At 38.8% G+C, this 20,876-nt stretch overlaps 1 protein-coding gene across 3 annotated transcripts in view; it reads left to right on the top strand.

Annotated features, from left to right (window-relative positions):
• The window catches only part of PLPP1 (phospholipid phosphatase 1), an 88,408-nt gene that overhangs the window by 63,027 nt on the left and 4,505 nt on the right, over positions 1–20,876 (top strand). For all 3 annotated transcript variants that reach the window (XM_042986813.1, XM_007079942.3, XM_042986815.1), the window contains one exon: positions 13,688–13,745. In XM_042986813.1, coding sequence (XP_042842747.1) covers positions 13,688–13,745 — 58 coding nt within the window. The remainder of the gene's footprint in view (positions 1–13,687; positions 13,746–20,876) is intronic.

Raw genomic sequence — 20,876 nt, 5'->3', positions numbered from 1 at the left:
ATCAATTAATTGGTCTTATCTATTTCTGGTTTTAACAGTTGGGCTGTATAGTGGAGCAAGAGAGCTCACTAACAGCTGCTCTATTTGTGATAATACAGTATAGAAACTGTTGTTTTTAAGAGATTCACTTCTCTTTTCTGGCTTTATTTATTAAAAAAATATTTTTTTAATGTTTGTTTATTTTTGAGAAAGGGAGAGCATGAACGGGACAGGGGCAGAGAGAGAGGAAGACAGAGGATCTGAAGCAGGCTCTGTGCTGACAGCAGAGAGCCTGATGGGGGCTAGAACCCAGGAACTGTGAGATTATGACCTGAGCCAAAATCTGACCTTCAACCAACTGAGCCACCCAGGTGCCCCTTTTGGCTTTTATTTAAATTACATTTGCTTAAGCATAGCCTCAGTGTTCCTGATCATTTCTGAGTGACTGGTCTTTGGCTATATAAATCAGATGTTCAGTACAAAGTCATTTCTTTTGGATTATGGCCACTTTATATTACGTAGATGTTTACTCGTGATATGTTTGGTCGAATGTGAGACATAATTTTCCTTTTGTCTTTCTTTTAAAGCAACCCCCATGCAGGTAAATAAAGGTAAATTTTGAGGGAGTGCCTCAGTAGTGAAAACCCATTATAATTAGACTGATTAGCTGTGGTATAAAGTATCTGGTAAAACCTGCTTTACACTCTGAGAGAATGGCTTCTTCTGTGTGGTCTAATTGTAGACATTACAGGATAGTTTATCTTTCAGAATAATTCAGGTTTATCTATACTTCTCATGTGTATCAGTAACCTAGAAGACAGCCTTTGTCTTCGTCTTATATCTACATGGTAAAAGCAATATATAGAATAAAAGAGGGAATGATTAAAACAAATTTTTTTTTAAGTTTATTCATTTATCTTGAGAGAGAGAAAGTACAAGCGAGGAAGAGCCAAAGAAAGAGGGGAAGAGAGAGAATCCTAAGCAGGCTCCATACTGACAGCACAGAGCCCTAGGGGCTCGAACTTGGCAAACCACGAGATCATGACCTGAGCAGAGACTAAGGCTTAACCTACTGAGCCACCAGGTGCCCTGAAAGAGGGGATGATTTTAAAAGATCCTCCACTCTGTGAAAGGACATTAGCTATTAGTGCATTTAAAAGGAGAGTGACTTCAAGGCCAGCACCTCTTTCCTGCCACCTCCTCTGTTCTGAATGTTAGTATGTGATACTTTCAGTTGTAGCTGTGACTATTACCTCACTCTCACACTGACTCTTTTTGCCCCATTGTTTCTTTTTTTTCTTTCTTTTTTTAATGTTTATTTATTTTTGAGAGAGAGTGTGAACAGGGGAGGGGCAGAGAGAGAGGGAGACACAGAATCCAAAGCAGGTGCCAGGCTCCCAGCTGTCAGCACAGAGCCCGATGCAGGGCTTGAATCCATGAACTGTGAGATCATGACCTGAGCCAAAGTGGGATGCTTAACTGACTGAGCCACCGGCCGTCCTAAGCCCCATTGTTTCTTACACTTTAGTCACATTGGAATCACATGGAGGGTTTGTTAAATACATAGAGCTGGGCCTCAGCCCTAAAGTTTCTGATTCAGTGGGTCTGGGATGGAGCCCAAGAATTTTCATTCCCCAAACCTTCCCCGATGGTGCTGTGGATCCTAATCTGCGTATCACGGCTTCAGCCTATCTCTGAAGTTACTAACTTCAACTACTAATTAGTCCTAGTCACTGTGGAAGCTACGAAGGTGTGCAAGTTGCTCTCGTGGTGTTGTGCGGGGGCTGTGACATGTTTGGAGATTATGTGTGTGATAGAATGGATACAGGCTTGAAGGTGTAAAGATAAAACCCTCAATGAAATCGGAGGGTAGTCATACCACTTCTAGTAGAGGAGGCAGTTTGGAGGGTAAGGTTTGAATGTGTAGAATTAGGGTGGGGTATGTATTCAGGTCCAGGAGCGACATGATCAGAGGCAGGCAGGCAGGATTAGGGTATATAGGCAATATTTTAGTAGACTTAATGTACTGGTATCATTTTAAAAGAGGGTTTTGTTTGTCAGTTGTTAATTTATAAAGGCAATCTGGGGCATTTAAGGCTAAGGGAACTTTTACTTTGTTCAGAAATAAAAACAAAGTTACACAACAGGATACCTAGTTAAATAGCTAAATATATTCTTACACATAATTTTGATTTAGCCTGTGTTGCATTTATGCATTCCATATAATTTTTTTTTAGTGTGGAATAAAAGCAAAAGATTTTTTTCTCCCTTGAGATTTAACTTGGTGCCTGAATCTCTTTTATGAATGCAGAATTAGTTGCCTTGACATGTGACTTTATTTTGATTGATGTGCATACTTGCAAAGATAAGATCCCTTCTTTACATTTAGTGACTTCCTACCACGATTTATTGGTAGATATATGTACGTCATAATGTATTTTAAAAACAGCCCTCCCACCCTCAAAACTAATAACAGTCATGCCATCCACTTCGCCCTTTTTAAATGGTAATTTAGAGAATTAATTATGAACAAATATATCAGCTTTGGGCGCTTTGCGAAATTGTCCTTGGATTTTCTTCTTAGTTTTTGAGTTAGAATGTAGGAGGCAGTGGATATATTAAGATGAAAGAAATTCTTAGGTTTTGATAAATCAAGCAGTGCTGTGCATTAAATGTTAAAAGGTTACTAACTCACATGAACACATCATCAGCTGATTATTTTATCTTGATGCTTTGTACCTTCAGCCCTCAAGATCAAGATCATACTGTGCATATTCTTGATGCTTTGTACCTTCACCTTAGAACTCTTGAATTCCACATTGTCAGCTTTGAAATATGAAAAAAAAAGTTTCATAGATATATTAGTGAGTACTTTTTCCAGATTAAAATATAATGATAAATCTCATAGATGGAATGGTGTAAAGCTTGAGTTTCCATGCAGAATAAATGTGAACAACATGCATTAAGTATTTGAATTTTATTAGAAAATAAGTATTTTTATTGAGAGGTTAGGATGTGAGTTGCATTTGTGAATAGTAAAACAAGCATGACTTTGGGGTTGTGTTGGCTCATAATTCAGAGATCACTGAAATCTTAATTCATGTGATTCTTTTTTTAAAAAATTATTTAATTTTAATTTTTATATATAGAGAGAGACCGTGAGTGGGGAGAGGGAGAGAGAAAGAATCTTAAGCATGTTCTGTGCTGAGCGTGGATAACTATGTGGTGCTCCGTCCCACAACGCTGGGACCACGACCTGACCCACAGTCAGGAGTCAGACACTCAACTGACTGAGCCACTCAGGTACCCCTTTTCGTGTGCTTCTTAAAGAAAACAGTATTTTTCTGTTTTAAGTAGCTTTTGTATTAAGGCAACAGGAAGACAGGAAAAGCATCAGCATTGGTTTGATGTGACTATCTCCACAAAGTGTCCAAACTATTGACTTAATTTTAAGAGTATTCCTACTCAGTAAGTTCAAAATTATCTTTTTTCTCATTCCTCTCCCTTTGTCATTCAAAGAGTGGTCCTCTGCTCTGACCAGCAGGATGGACATCCCCTGTGAGCTTGGTAGAGAGGTGTAATCTTGGACCTCACTGCTGGCTGACTCAACAAACCTTATTTTATGTAATAAATGAACTTATATATGCACTCAAGCAAGATTATAGGATTGGTTAACCTTTTTCTTTTGTGTTTGTATCCTGTTAACCATTATTTTTTTTCTTATGTAATCTATTGCAACTGCAGTGTTTTGCTTCTGAGGTATTGTTTGGAAACTTATGAAGATGGGGAGCTTTCAGAATTTTTGGTTTATTGATGGATAGAAATGAATCCTTTAAAAATGGAAAAAATTTTCCTCCAGGCAGTGGAAAGTAGGATTCAGACAATATCTAAAACCCTTCCCTTACTCATCATCCTTGTTTTTCTTTTGTGAATGTTCTTTTCTAAATAAAATTTTTAAAGATTTTATTTTTAAGTAATCTCTACACGCAGTGTGGGGCTCGAACCCATAACCCCGAGATCAAGAGTTCCATGCTCTACCTACTGAGCCAGCCAGGTGCCCCTGAGAATGTTTTTAAAACTTAATTGTTTTTTTTAATTAACAGCAGAATATATCTGTTACTTCTTCATTTGTGGATATCATTTGTTCCACTAATCCAACTGCCTTTGTTCATAATGTAAAAAAGATTTCTGGGCATTTTACACACATTATTAAAATGCTTGCCAGATGTATTGGGAAGAGGCCTTAGGTACACTGCATGTTTAAGCTGACACACATTGACACTGCTCACAGTTTCTTACAGAAGGGTGAAAAGAGCAGGGTATTGGATTAGACTTCCTAATTCTCCTGACCTGTGTTGATAAAGTCAGAATTTGTAACCACTGTAAGGGGAAAACATATCAGAGGTAAGATGATAAAAGCAGATAACTTACCTCATGTGGCTTGCTGTGATTACTGGCATAGACTTAGCTAAGACATATGCAGAGATAACATATGTCCTTAGTTTTCTTTTATGCATTTTTTTACAACTCAAAACACAAGATAGTTAAGGTGTACTTCTTGGGGAGCCATTAACCCTCTTGGTCCTTTGGTGGAGGTGGACATCAGGGGAGGCAGGGGAGGTAGATTTGTTTGTGACGTTTAAAATATGAAAAGTAAAAAAAAAGATAAAATAAAATATTAAAAGTAAGAATTTTATAGTTTCTGGCATAACTACATAAAAATCCATTTATCATCAAGACATTAGGTTCAGTTTTAGCCTAAAAAATGTATTGAGCACATACTTTATAATTTATGGTTGATGTAACAGTACTGGGTGTTAGGGCTACAACATGTAGTAAGATGGGATCTTCGGTGCACCTGGGTGGCCCAGTCAGTTGAGCATCTGACTCTTGATTTCAGCTCAGGTCATGATCCCATGGTCATGAGATGGAGCCACGCATTGGGCTCCACACTGAATGTGGAGCCTGCTTAAGATTCATTCTCTCTCTCTCTCTCTCTCTCTCTCTCTCTCTCTCCCCCTCCCTCTCTCCCCCCCTCCCCCCCTCTCCCCCCCCCACCTCCATTGTCGCACACATTCTCTCTCAAATAAAAAATAAGGAAAAAAGATGGGATCTCAGGGAGGTTGGGAATTTATCAGCAGTTTTTCTTTTGATTTGCTGTACCTTCTGAATTTTTCTAATGAACATCTGTGATAATTAAAATAAAAAACCCAGATATTCCTATTTATAAGCCTTGTCCTGTCCCTACCCAGCTTTGGGTGGAATGGAGGAAGAAAGTACTACAACAGATGATTTACTGTAGAAGGTGGATTCAGGGATAGATGTGTTCACTGATGATAGACATCTCTTTCCTTTTTGAAGAAAGGGAGATAACTTCACCCTAGCTGCTGAAGAAAGGTTTCTTGGAGGAAATAGTGGCTGAATTGACTCTTGTGAAGTAATTATCAAAGTTGGGAGGCTCATTCCAGGCACAGTGATGAAGAAACACAGAGACCATGAAACATGGTGTATATTGGGAATTGTAAGTAGTTGGGTAGCAGATGATGATGGTTCCACAGTAGTTGGTGGGCTCAGGAAGAGTCTGTTACTCTAAATCAGCAGTTTGTGCAAGTGAAAGACCTGAAGCAGGAGAGTAAGGTGGTGTGGTTTTGTTTTTATACTTGTAAAAAATATTCAGCTTTCCTCCACTCAGTTCTAATCTAAATATACTAACATGGATACCTAAATATTGTATGACCTCAGCTTTGTTTTCTTCTAATGCAGAAGAACTTCAGATACTAAAGGAAGTGTGACTCTCCTGCTTTGTCCGTTGGGTAGAAAGGTTGTGTGAGAAGTGCTGTGGCACTCTGCTAGTCTTCTGGTAACACGAGCTCTAGTGCGATGTCCCCTGCTCTGTTCTGAAAGGAACGGAGAGTGACCTGTCTGGCCAGCTTCCTGTTGGGCTCTAATAATTTTATATTTGTGGGGGCTTTTCCCTTTTCTCTTGCTACTGGCAACATCCACATCAGTGCACCTCATCCTTCCTGAGCCCAGTGACAAAGAGTTAGTGGTGATTTTGTGATCTGCATCAGGGTGGGAAGTGGAGTGTGCTAGCCAGGTGGTCACAGGCTTTGCTGGCCTTCAGGTTTTCTTTTTGGGAAAGGCTTGAAAGTAGAGGTCTTGCTCGCAGTCTTGTCTCTGGCTAGCATTCTTCCCCTTTAAAAAATACCCGAGCACTTGATTTAGAACTGGCTTTTCCTTCTATCTATCTCGCTCTGAAATCTACTTTTTAGTGAGGGTAGTCTTCTTTGTTCAGTGTGTTTAAAAAAAGGCGAGGGGGAGGGTAGGAGGTAGGTAAAGCATTACTAGTTGCTGGCATAGGAATGCTTCAGAGTTATGTCCTCTGTTTAATCTACCATTTGCCCTTTGTTTCCTTTTTAAATCTTAGGTAGTGCCACTGTGGTGATTTGGAGTCTTTGTACACCAAGTCATCAATTTTTCTCTCATGCCATAGGGAACTTGTGACCTCTCTTCCCCTGGTCAGTGCACTTAAGTATGTTTTACCCTTCTGTCAGTAACCTTTGTCACAACCTAATCTCTGCTCATCCATCAGAGACACAGAGTTTCCCTGTTCAGAGTGTAGAACCATTTATGCCCCAGTCATCTGATTTTCAAGACACACCCAGTTTTACTTTATCTCAGAGTTCTCAGCAACTTCGTACTTTTTAGGGTCCTGCCTTCCATACGAGTCTCCCATAAACAGAAGACACATGATCATTTGTTTTTAATCATCAGTTGGTTTTTTAAATCATCACTTGGTTTATTTAATCAAGAGTTTAAAATACCCTGTACACATACGAATTGTGTCCTGCTTTCTCCCCTTTTTTCCTTTCTCACAGTCCTGCTGGTTTCTCTCCTTTAAGGTTCATGATGTGGTATCTACAGATATTAATTAGATTGTTTGGTATATGGTTCACTGATGTTAGTGGCTATGAAGTGGTATTTGATGCTGATGCATTAATATTAATGAATAATATTGGATACTCACATCTGTTTTATTTCAGATAGGCATGTCACTTTCATATAATATGGCTTGGTTAAAATTGATGCCATATAAATTCATTGTAGCTTTAAATGGAAATATAGTAAAAATCATTGTAAAAAATAACTCAAGAAATATATGACAGTTTTTGCTGCTGTGAAATAATTTCTCAGTCTTTGGTTGGTTCAAGCAAATAAGATGAATTTACCTGATTTTTGCTGTATTTTACTTAAATTAATTTTGGTTGGGACCATCTTATATTCTTTTGCCATTTATTACCTTCATCTTTGTCTCTGTAACCTTTGGGGGAGAGCTATCCTATGGTTCTTGTATTTCTAGAAATCTGATTTTTAAAAAAAATTTCCCCCCTTCCAAACACATGTATCAAAATCACATGTTTATTGGCTCTGTTACTTGTAATAACCAGAGTTCATATGCTGAATTTCAGTGGTATGAAATTATGTGCAAATATGTTTCTAGAAACACTTGTGATATTTAAAAATACACATAAATGTCAAGACATTTCATTGAGAGATGTGAGAACAAGCTTCCAGGGCTCAGGTCACTGCTGGGCTCTGGGCGTGAATGTGAAGGCGCGGTGCGTGTGCTCAGACACTGCTGTTTGGGGAGAGGAGTTTGGGTGCGTGCATGCGTGTTTGGTGTGGAAGAGGTTTGTAGGAAATGTGTAAGCAGGCATATCAGATATTTTGATTATCATTGTTTATATTTATATATAAAATATAAATATATGTAAAAATATAAATGTGTGTTGTGTGTTTGTGTGTGTGTGTGTATGTAAATAATCCCTGTAATACTAGGTTGTATTGTCTGGTAATATTACTGTATTATTACAGTATTACTGTATTGTATACACAGTATTACTGTATTATTACAGTAATATTATCACTGTAAAATGGGAAAGATTAAAAAAAAATTTTTTTTAACATTTATTTATTATTGAGAGACAGACAGACACAGAGCACGAGCAGGGGAGGGGCTGAGAGATGGAGAGACACAGAATCTGAAGCAGGCTCTAGGCTCTGAGCCTGACAGAGCCTGACGCGGGGCTCGAATTCACAAACTGCGAGGTCATGACCCGAGCCAAAGTCGGACGCCCAACCGACTGAGCCACCCAGGTGCCCCTGGGAAAGATTTTTTTTAATCTCCATGTGATTCCTTTCCTTGTGACAGTTTGTGTGTCCTTGTTTTTCTGTGTATTGTTACATTCAATGTGAAGGTGTATGTTTTATATGGCATAAATAAATGACATATTTTAAAATGTGCCCTGGAGATAATTTGTCAGTTCACATAGAGTTAATTTAATTCATTTTAGCTAACTTAGAGTATTCAGAAGAATAGTGATAGAACCATTGTCTTCGAGTTGGTGTAGCTGTGTTGCAGCAAACATCTTTGCACTCATGCATGTTTTGCTGGCATAGATGCCCTCAAGTGGAATTACTGAGTGGAAAAATAGGGTGGGTTTACATACAGATAGATATTGTCAAATCACCCTTTGAAAAGTGTGCACTCACATCAGTGCATTTTGAGAGTCCCCATTTTCCCCATTCACTGCCTACTTGACTCCCCCGGTATCTTAGATGTGAGATTTTTAAAGATAACAGCCTGAGAGCTCATTACCTGAGCATTTAGCACAGCTATTGCTTGTAAAAATCCTTTTGAAATAAAATAGTACTAATACTTGGGAAACTGTTCCTTTGTGCATTTGTTTGGGACATGTTTTAACTTTATTACAGGGTCATTCTATGTTTAAAGGTTACCGCAGAAGGGAAATTTATCATGTCCTTCAAGTTAATTTGCTATTGTGTACACTTTGTAATCAGGAAATAACATTTGGAGAAAATGCCTCATGTTGCAGTTTGACTTCCTTTTACTTGGCCTTTAGAGTGGACAAAGGACAAATTAGTATTCTCTTAAAATAATTTACATATTGACATTTGGTTTTTCATAGATTATCTAAGTTCTTCTTTACATTTTTTCAACGTTTTTTTTTTTTTTTTTATTTTGTTTTATTTTCGGGACAGAGAGAGACAGAGCATGAACGGGGGAGGGGCAGAGAGAGAGGGAGACACAGAATCGGAAACAGGCTCCAGGCTCCGAGCCATCAGCCCAGAGCCTGACGCGGGGCTCGAACTCACGGACCGCGAGATCGTGACCTGGCTGAAGTCGGACGCTTAACCGACTGCGCCACCCAGGCGCCCCTCTTCTTTACATTTTAACTTCACACAAGTTGCCCTGTGTAAGCTGTACTCCTGTTCTTTCTAATGACTGCTCCCAGGATCCCTCGGGAGATGGCAGGATCAGTGCTGCCTCTGGGTCTACCCTGCCTTCCATAGGAGTGGGATCATGGCACAGTGGGAAAGAGTTGTGAGGACTCAGATTTAAGCCTCAAAGTGATGTGATTTTTGAGCCAGTTAATGAACCTCTGGGAGGTTCTCTATGTACAAAATAGGATTGACAGCCCCCACCATGGGGATTTTTATAGAGTGGAAATACTGTGTATTAAATACCTGCACATAGAAGGTACTAGTAGCTAGTGAAGTGGTGGAATAGTAATAATTGGAAACATTTATGAGCATTGACCCCTTTGTAATGAAAAACAAACTCTTTTTGCCAAAGTATATGTGTCCTAGTAAAGTAGCTGATACTAGATAACATTTTATTAGTCCTCATTATTGTTTTAAAAAAGCCTGCCTCTATTTCTGGCCATATGGAGGATTAGAAATACTTAATGATAGACTTAGATGTGCTGGGTAATATATTACACCACATATGCATATGTTGGTATGTATTATGTATTAAAACATATATAAACATAAATAAATAAATCTTTTTAATACATAGCCATGCTTATGAGAAAGTAAAGGAATTTTCCTGAGGTTGGGATTTGTTAATGCTGTAAACCTGATATGTGCCCTGAAATTATGTGCCACTTTCTGGTAGCCTAGACTGAGTTTGGATGGGCTCTGAACATGGGGCACAAGAGATAAAGGCTGAGGCCAGTGCAGTGTGGGCAGAGGGGAGACTCCGGGATAATTTAAGGACTCCCAAAGGGCAACATCCTCCTGGGGGGTGGGGGGGCTGTCAGAAAGAATTTTAACTAGAGGGCCACAGTCACACTGTTCTGGGGCCAGAATTCATACTATGTATGTGGCTTTAAAAAAAAAAAAAAAAGAATTTTAAAATGGATTGGTAGTGAACCCATCAGGAGAGAACAAACATCTGTGGAAGAACTCTTTTTAAACCAAGGCCTCTACAATTCCCCACAGATAGAGTTCCAAGGACACGAGCTCATAAGAATGAACATCCATAGAAGAAAACTATGAGAGTCAGGAGATAAGACAAACTACAGAAGCTCTCAAAGGCTGTGGATATTAGAATTACCATATGGAATATAAAATAAGTTTGTCTACTGTGTATAAATAAGAGATTGAGAATATAATGTAGGATAAAGGTGGAAAATGACCATAGGTTTGAAAAAGAACCAAAGGGATCTTTTATAAATGATACATAGTAATGTAAATAAATAGACTGGTTAAGCATATTAGACACAGTGAAAGGGCTCAGAGCTGAAATGGAAGACAGACCAAGATTAAAAGTATAAAAGAAAGGTTAAGAGATACGGAGAGATAGGATGAAAATGTGTCACATGTTGAACCTGTTGAATCTCAGAAAAAGAGAAGAGCATGGAGGAGACGTAACAAAGAAAAGGTATGATGGCTGAACCCTGTTCAGCATTGGGTGAAGTATACAAATGAGAAGCCAACGAATACTAAATCAGATAAAGAAGAAGACATTCCTACTAGACACATGATCGTGAGACTGGAGAATAGTGGAGACTTCGGTGTGGAGGTGCTGGGGTCGGGGGGCAGTTTCAAAGGATGGGTAACCCAGAAGGGAATGGCAGACAGATAGCTTCTATTTTAATAGAGAAGTAGAAACTAGAAGATAGTCTAATGATACCCTCAAAGTAATGAGAAAAAAAGCATTAACCTACAGTTCTGTATTCAGGAAAGCCATCATTCAACGTTGAATGCAAAGTAGACATTTCAAACTAAGAGAATAGCTAAAGATATAATTGGTTTGTGCCTTTTAACACTGGGGTGTGGGAGGAGGAAAATCTGAGGGAGGGCAAGGACATTGAGATGATTTAGGAGGTTGTGATTCAATCTCCTCATGAGCCCCAAAATACTTCGTAAATGCCATGTAAAAAATGAAGAAACGCTTTATGTGAGTTGCTTGCTTCTGATGACTGATACAGGTTGGATTTGGCTGTTTTTGCCTGTTTGCCAGTTGATAAGGCTGAGCATTTATGTAGATGTTGGAAAACTGAGTTGGAAGAATGATGGCTTGAGGAGGGGGAGCTGACAGACACAGTAGGGGTGGATGGCTATAAGGCTATGACTTTGGGATTCAGGCCAAGTTTAATGAGCTCTCCCAAGAGAGAGAAAATCTTAAGTTTGGCATTTGGAATAGAATCCCATTCACAGTAAGTTGTATTGTCAAGACTTGTCTACACGCTCAGTTTAATAGTCCATGCCTGAGCTAGTGAAAATAGCTGCATTTCAGAATATATATATATTTTTCTGTAAATTTTCTCTCTGAAAAGACTTTCTTAAGCTTTGATGGAAAGCTGGTGTAGTTATTTATCTGTGTACATTCATTGGAGGAATTATAATGAAGTCCGATGGTAGCCTAGGATTGGTGGAAATCTAAGAACAGGGTGGTGTTTGGAGGCCAGGACCAATATCTTAAACATTTCAGTGAGGTTACTATGATGAAAACATTCTGCATTTTCACTACATTTGAGATCTTACTTTATTTTTATTATTTTTTAAAGATTTTATGTTTAAGTAATCTCTACATGCCACATGGGGCTTGAACTCTCAATCCCGAGATCAAGGGTCTCGTGCTGTACTGATAAAATTATTTGTTCATTTGTGAGTTTCAGACATAAGACCTGTATCTCCAAGAGATTCCAGTAAAGAGATGTATATGGAATATGAAAATAATTTTTTTTTTGGTGTTTTATTCTGTTCTTAATGGTAATAAAAGTCAGTATTACCATGATCTATTTGATCACTTACTGTGGGTGAAGAAGACTTAGAGACTGAGGTCAAATAGAGTTCTTATTTGTGTCTTTTAATCCATTTGTTGAAGTCACAGGTTATTGTTTGGCTGATTCTATACTGAATAAAATGTCTGTTTATGCACTTAGAATAAAAAACCGAAACCATTTTGTTTTCAACTAACGAAATCTGAATGAATCAGAACTCTTTAAAACTATCACATACTTTTGAATTTATGACTTTGTAGCACAGTGTACAGTGAATACTCTGAACATGAAGTCTTTGTGAAACTTTGAACTTGCTTGGCTTTGAAAACATTTCTTTGATCGTGGTTGTGTTGGCTTGATAGGATTTGACAGTCCTTGAAATTAGCTTTTATTTACTTATACGCTCGTCAGTATAACTTACTGAAACATAAAATGTACAGAACTCTGCTCCAATTATCTGATTTAAAGTAAGGATTTGTATTGATCTGTTCTCTACAGCCAAATAGTAAGGCTAAAAGTAATTTATTTTTCTTGTTTTACATAGATTAAATTACAATAATTATCAGACTTAATTACATAATTCTTAGCTGGTACAAGAAGTGAGAATATTCATTTTCTTAGAGATGTGTCTGATTATGAAAAAGACTATCATAATTCTTGGTAGATCATCGCCAATACAGGCTTAAGAAATCTCTCCTGCCACCCACCCTTAGTTGCATACACAGATTGACATTCTGATGTTTCAAATTCTCTTCGCTGAATCCAGGGAACCAAATTCCTTTTGAATCAAGCAAGGTGTAATAAGTAAAATACTTAAAAGCCTGCCTTTCTTGGTTTTGTTCTTATTCTTTGTAGGAAAACATCCTAATTATTTGCTTGATACATCTTTTGCATTTGCATGGAGTACTTTTACTTTGTCAGATGTGTGTGCTTGCCTTTTCTGCATCACTGGCCAGTACTATGTAAGAACTTAGATCATGAATGTTAGTGAGATTTCCCCTTTTCAAAAAGTGCCATAAAATTAAGTTTTGCAAGCATTCTGTCATTTTTAGGTGGTAAATATTCACATGTTTATAGAATATAATATTGAAAGAGGATTCATCTGGTACAGGACTGTCAGTGTATAATTTTAAAATATATGTCAAACAAAAGCACTTTGGTGGGAATTCTAAGGCAAGATGTGTGCCTGTTTAAAATGCTAAAATGCCACTTTTAATTTTTTAAAAGTGATTTTATTTTTGAAAAGGTAGTCAACTTCTGAGTGTTCCAAAGGAGGTACTACTAGTACTCAAGGACAAACTCTGCAAGTAGAAAATAAAACTTAGATCATGGTCAGTTAAGTTTATATGTCATGAAGTCAGACCATTTATACTAGTTATGGCTTGTCAGGTATTAATTGAGAAATGTTTGTCTCTACCCTGGAAGTCTCAGTAATAAGACACCCCGTCCCTCAAGACTACAATGTTTCTGTCCTAACTGTCCCTTTTCCCCACTCATCTGATTTCTATGGTGAGGGGAAAGAGATATACTTATTATGGCGTAAGATTTAGGATAGCATGACTGTTACCTGCCTCTAGGAAGGAAAATTGACATTTCTCTTCTTTCTCTTCTAGATTGTCTTTTTACTCGGGCCACTCTTCATTCTCCATGTACTGCATGCTGTTCGTGGCAGTAAGTACTCTGTTTATGGGGGATTATGTACCGCATACAATTCATGTGTTCAGCCTGGGTGTCCTGTCCTGTGTGGCCACCCCTGGCATCTCATCAGCTGTGCTCCATTGCTGGCCACAGTTGAGAGAATGGATGCCTGTGCTTCTGCCAAAGCCAGTTACAACTGTTCAGAAGTATTTTTGTCCTTCATTTAAAGGTAACAAATGGACACAATTAGGGAGCAGGTTGCAAATTGAGAACCTTCAGGACTGTAGGGAGTCTTCACTGTTGAAGTAGGTTTTTCCTGACAGCGGTAGAAACCTAATCATCAAATCTGTAAACCTGGTGCTAAGAATTGGTTGATGTGTGCCCTCACTTTGGGACATATTTCCTGGAACGTAGCAACACCTTCTGTGTAATCACAGCAGGTCACTGATCTGAAATACCAGGCCAAGGTGACCGCTGCTGTGATAACCTTACCCTAACTGGGAGCCCTGGCCCCCTGTGCTTGGCAGGAGGGTGCGGCAGCCTGGCCTCTTTCCTCCTGGCGGCTGCTGGGTTTAGGAGTTGAGTTTTGATTAGCTGATGTGATGGCAGTTGTTGCTTCTTTTTGAGTAGGTTTTATTTTCCTTTCACCTTCTCAAGTATTTCATTGATGGCTTTCCACAGGACTAGAAAGGTTTCGGCTTCTGGGAGAGGCAGTTGCTGCTTCAGGAGCTTTTCATGTATACGGTTTTCAGGTCCACTTCTAATTGCTAGTCCAGAAAGCAGCATGGCCATTTGCACCTGCAGTATACAAAGCTGACGGTGAAGAGTTAGAAAATATTTGCATCTACATTCTTCATATCTAGAGACAAATGTGTATCCAGAGTAGCTTTAGGAAGACCCAGCTTTAGGGCATATACAAGGAATATGTATGTATGTATGATTTGAGAGAGAGAGAGAGGAGGAGCAGGGGAGAGTGGCAGAGGGAGAGAGAAAGAATCTTAAGTAGGGCTCAATCCCACTACCCTGGGATCATAACTGGAGCTGAAATCAAGAGTTGGGCTCTCAACAGACTGAGCAACCCAGGTCCCCCTACAAGGAGTCTTTAAAGGTCAATTCAGTTGACTTATTTTTTATAATGTTCCCAGTTTCCGTCTGTCTCTGTCTCTTTCTCTCTTTATATAAAGTTAAGAACAAATTTCCAATAAATTCCAACAAAGTTCCAACAAATTTTCAACAAAATTTGTTAGAAAAACTCTTAAGAGAGGGGGAGAAGATCTTCACCCTAAAGGATCAGCTGTAACTTTTAATCTTATGAATGGACTTTTATATAGTTGTGTTCCATGTAAATTTTTTCTCCCCCTTGGTCACATTAAGTGCTATAGAAGTATTTAATGCTTACATGTAAGTCCATGATATGTAATATTAAGAGTAGACTGCTGGGAGTTAATTTGGTCTCATTTAGAGAGATTTTAAAATCAATTTTTACCAGAATCCTGCTTTTATGGGAAAAACCAAATTTGAAAAGTCAAAAGAATATAAAAATTACAGATGTGTGTGTTATATAAAATTCAAACCCACAATTTCACAACCATTTCAGTAGAACTAATTTTGGCTTCTTCAGCATTTCTGGATTTTAAGTCTTTTGTCTTAGGTTAATTTAATTTTGTGAGGAAGCAACAGGGTACTAATTCAGCAGAATTTAGGGCTTCTTTTTGAAAACACACACCCAAATGTTTCTGAAAACGTGCCATGAGGAATGTGACTTATTTGAAGGGAGTAACAAGAAGTACTATTCCAATATCCTCTGTTCATTTATCTTACTAGGAAAAGTTAGCATTCTTTCTAAAAGGAGCCACTGTATATTTTTCTTTTTAAATAGGGCATAGAGACAGGGGGCGATGAAGGCTAGAGCCATTAGTAGCCTGAGAAATCTTCCCAAAGCACAAGTTTGTGACTACACTGATGGCTTTTGAACGTTTGGATGTGATTTGTATGGCCACAGCCGACCTCACCAGGGTAGGTTTTGAGCTTTGTTAGGTCCTTCATCTGCATGTATCAGTATCTTTTCAGGGCTTAAGGAGAGAGACTTAATAATTTGCACCTGGGTGCTCCAGTTGGTTGGGCGCCCCACTCTTCATTTCAGCTCAGGTCACAATCTCAGGGTTGGTGGGTCCGAACAGTGCAGTTCGTCGTGGGTTCTGACTGTGCAGAGCCTTCTTGGGATTCTCTCTCTCTCCCCCTTTCTGCTTCCCCCTCTCAAAAATAAGTGAACTTAGAAAATTAAAAAAAGATTAAATAAAAACTTGAAAAAATAAATACTAAAGAAATACATAAATAAATTTAAACTAAATAAATAAAATGTAAAAAATAAAAAGAAAAAAAGAATCTGAGGTTGATACAGATGATTTGCATTGATACTACTTTAATTGTTGACTCTAGTAATCCTCATGAAGTAGAAGAGGGATGGTTGCCACCCTTTTTATAAATGGAGAAGTAGGGGCCTTGGGAGGCTATTAAGGTCTGTAAGCTCTCTACTGGTCTCTTATTTATCAGGTTCCCTTGCTTTGCTGATTCTCTGCTTGATCTTAACCCTAGTCCAATTATTTTGAAGGTCAGGTGATGACATACAACTTTTACCACCTGTTTTTAATTGTAAAGTATATTCTTAGATGTATCAGCGTCCATATCCTATAGTTTACTGTTCATCTTTGCTCCTTTGACCCTTCTCAAAATAGATATATATTCGGTCAGATATAAACTTTTACTGAGGGCTCTTCTGTAAAATATAAAACTAATGTACAGAAGACAAAATGATTATTTAGAGGGCCTCAGTGGTAAGCCTGCTCTGTGGACACCCAGGAGCACATGAGGAGGCAAGTTAGGGCTATAAGCAGAGGGAAAATTACCGACACTGTAGTTTAATAATTGGGTATGAGCTATTAGATATAAAGTTATAATGAAAAGTTCCAATAAATATGTTTCTCAGAGACCAAGGCCTTTCTGGAGAAGAAAGTTGGCCAGAGCAGTCGTGCACTGCATTTCACTGACTCTAAGCAGTGGAAATATTTACTTGATGTGGATGTAGGCCCAAGCTTTTATTTCAGCCCCTGAACACACAGATGGCTCCCGCTTTCCAGCTTTCACATTTATATACAACATTTAACCACTCCACCTCCTCTGCCAATTCCTTAGGCAATGACTCATCTTGTTTCCCTAGGCATCTTGGCATCATGGGCCAGTCCCAGATTTGGGTGGAGATGTACAGTCATTTAAATTCTGAGGATGGCTTTTGATAGTCAAAATTTGTAAGGAAATCCTGACACCCAGAAATTAACTTCTACTTGAAGAAGTATCTTAAGAGAAGATATTCCTGACCATTGTTGTTCACCTCTGGCAGGCAGCCCAGCCCTGCACTTCACACAGTGCCAGACAGTCAGCACCCATGAAAACCACCTAGGCTGGCAGGAGCATATGGCCTGGCTTCTTTGCACATAGCTAGTTTCTGTGCTTAGTGATGTCTGTTGAACTAGGCTGAATGCCAAAGATTCCAAATTTACTTGACTGTCCAGGAAAGAACCATGTTATGAGACTGTTCTTTTTTCAGTCCATATATATAAATGGAATGTATTGGAATATACTAAAGGAATGCACTAAAAAATTCTCCCAGCACTGTACTATTGAGCCTGAAATCTCAGATTGTTTATGTCACTGTCTTTTATGAAATTCCTGTATAAATTACCATAGTGGGGGCCCAAGTACCTTAGTGTCGGTGCTTCAGCTAGACCCCCTTCCCTGCCACAGAAAGGCTTGTGTCTGGGTCTCACCACCCCCACCGCTGTGTTTGGATAGTGTTGCCCACTTGTCTGAATCTGGCTCTTTGATTTCCTTAAGATTTGTACAACCCCTTACCTCTCACTCACCATGTATTACCTAGTGGTATTTCATGAAGATGTTTTCCAAGTTGTGAATTAATGCTGAGCATTGGGCAAGTGAACAGAGCCCAGGAACTACATGGATCTTAATTGTAACATGGGATTCTACATCTAAATTTAGGAACTCTGTGAATCCTAAAGATGGTGAAATTGAAGCCTAGAGAAGACTAAACAGAGGTCAGTCTTAGGGTGTTCTCCTGGCCAGTTCTGTCATCAAATGTAGGTGGAACAATATATTGCCTGGCTTAGGCTTAGAAGCTGTATTTCAAATAAGTAGAGCAAGGAATATCTCTTTGTGTTGAACATGCTGCTGTTGGTCTAGTCCAGGAGTCGGCAGAAGATTTCAGTAAGAGGTCAGATCATAGTTAGTCTTTGTGGGCCACATGCAGTCTCAGTTGCATATTCTTCTTTTAAAAAGTCCTTTAAAATGGGGAAACTATTCTTTAAACATGTTCAGTTGTTTATGTAGAGAACATGATCACAAGTGGGGGAGGGACAGAGAGCGAAAGAGACAATTGCCAGCAGGCTCTGCATTCTCGCTGCTGCGGGGCTCGATCCTGAGATTCGGGAGATCACGACCTGAACCAAAATCAGAAGTCAGATGCTCAACCTAGTGAGCCACCCAGGCACCCCGAATGTGAAAACCATTCATAGCTTGCAAGCTGGCCCACCGACTCTACTTTAAAATTGAAAAAAGGAAAAAAAAATAGCCCTCTCATTTTAAGAAAAGGTTAAGAAACTCTTGTGAGACAACAGCATTTGCAGTTAAGTGTTACAGGATCAAGGAAAGGCAAAATAAATCCACTTCAAAAAATATTTTGATTAGCAATCAGATTTTAAAATAGCAATCTGTTTTAATAGAATAGTTTAATAGAAGCTAATATTTTTTTTAGAAATTTTAGGCAAAAAAAGGCTATATTCTACCCTTTGGGGATAATAAAATAATCAAAGAATACCAAAGTTGTGTCAACAGACATTGAATTTCCTTCTTCAAAAAAGATGTATATATAATAATTTTTACAAAAGAAAAAAGAAAAACGTGTACCTTCTAATTTTGTTCCATTGTGGCCCTGTACATTGAAAACTCCTATTTATTTTGACCAGGTCTTCATGCGCTCTATAAAACCATCATGAGGCTCTTCATAGAGATTCAGTGTTGGGTTCTCTCTGGATTAGGAGGAAGGCCTCTCTGGACTTGTCAGGGAAGCATTTGCTGCCTGAATGGTAGAGTGTCTTCCTACAATCCTCTCTGGGTTTGACTATCTGGTTATATTGAGCATATCGATTCCTCTGTCCTTGTTGCCTTAAGGAATAAGAAATTGCCTTTATGAGTCTCTAGTAAGATCTCCACTAAGAAGCTCTTACTTCTTTTAAAAAATACTGGGCATAGTAACTTATTTCCATCCCATGTTCAATAGGTTTTTTGTTAAGAGTGGACACTTTATTTTTTAATTTTGTTTTTTATTTCTTAAAATTTACATCCAAATTAGCATCATTAGTGCAAAAATGATTTCAGGAGTAGATCCCTTAGTTCCCCTTACCCCTTTAGCCCATCCCCCCTCCCACAACCCCTCCTGTAACCCTTTGTTCTCCGTATTTATAAGTCTCGTCTGTTTTGTCCCCTTCCGTTTTTATATTATTTTTGTTTCCCTTCCCTTATGTTCATCTGTTTTATCTTAAAGTCCACGTATGAGTGAAGTCATATGATTTTTGTCTTTCTCTAATTTCACTTAGCACGATACCCTCCAGTTCCATCCACATAGCTGCAAATGGCAAGATTTCATTCTTTTTGATTGCCGAGTAATAAGAGAGGACACTTAAAAAAAAAAAAAGATGCTGGACATTTAACCCTACATACTGGCCTATGTACAATCAGTGGTTGTACCTGATGTGCTCTAACACAGTGTGGTCAGGTTCAAATAATAGTTCCCCTGCTGCAGACAGGGAGGAATAGAGATAGGCCTCACTGGTTTCCTTTTGAGCCCTGAGGTTGATTTCCCCTCCAAGTCCTCCTGTGGTATATAGGTCTATCCTGCCTTTTTCAATAGATGAAAATGGGGGCAGGGAGCAGTGCAAAGGTTAGTTAAGTGTAGGATAGATCTTTGCTTTTCCTATTAGTACTTCTTTATGCTGTTTGTGCCTTATGGAAACCCACATGCCTCCTGCCTTTTCCTCGATGTGACAGCAGGGGTGACCCTAGTGGTAGGCTCAGGTGTTCCTTCAACAAACACGACTGTTGTCTTTGCTTCTGGGGAGTACTTACTTCTGTGACCAACTACACCAGCTGCAGGTTATGTCTTGCAGGTAGAAAAGGTTTGGCCTTTTCTACCCTTTCTCATATTTCTAGTAGTGAACTTTCCACTTTGGAGCTTCCTTCACCAGAAAGTTGGATGTTTAGGATCAGGAGGGATCCAGAGGCTTAGAATCTCTCTCATTCCGCAGGACTCCATCTCCCACCAGCTGACCGAAATACTCATTGGCCAGGTGAGGCCAAACTGCACCACTCTCAGAGAAGAATCAGAATGGGCCAGAGGAGACTGAAGGAGATGGTAGATAACTATTTGGCTTATGGTAGAGGCTCACACCTTATAGTGTATGTAGAAAGAAGTCATGGAAGTAAATCCTGTGCTTAGTGCCAGACTTCTCTTTCAATGGACATTTAATGGACTCTTTCAATGTCCACTTCAGTGGACATTTAATATGTTTGTTTTCATGGGTTTTATTTTTTTTAAGTTTTTTCTTGCTATTTGAACCCAGGTGTATAAACATGGTTTTCCTTTTCAAATTGAAACTTACCTATTTAAAAAGTGAAATTTCATCATTTGAGTCAGAATCCAAATTAAAACAAAATGAGATTTTGGTTAAACACACAGGAGTGGCTGGTAATTGGCTTTTTTATCTTTTGGTTGTATGTAAGCAACTGACTCATTTCGATCTCCCAGAGAAAAAAAAGGTTGATAGTAAAGACAACACAGTCCAGAAACTAGCCTCCCACCAGGAACGGAACTGAACTTGCTCAGTCTCACTGGTCGCCTGGCTTTTCAGTGTGGCTGCCATTCTGATCCATTTACTCACTGGCTTGCTGTCATTGCTGAACCATAGCTTTTACATCCTTATAAGCTGAGTTTGCAAGTAGCCTATCCTGTATCCTTTTAGGTATCCTTTCTACACTTCTAACAAAAAAGAGAACCCTTCCATCCTTCCAGTGTAAATTCCAGAGGGAGAATACAGT

This window comes from Panthera tigris, chromosome A1, assembly GCF_018350195.1.
Source record: "Panthera tigris isolate Pti1 chromosome A1, P.tigris_Pti1_mat1.1, whole genome shotgun sequence".
Lineage (NCBI taxonomy): Eukaryota > Metazoa > Chordata > Mammalia > Carnivora > Felidae > Panthera > Panthera tigris.
The sequence above is the reverse complement of the archived record's forward strand: the minus strand, read 5'-3'. Positions and strand labels throughout refer to the sequence as shown.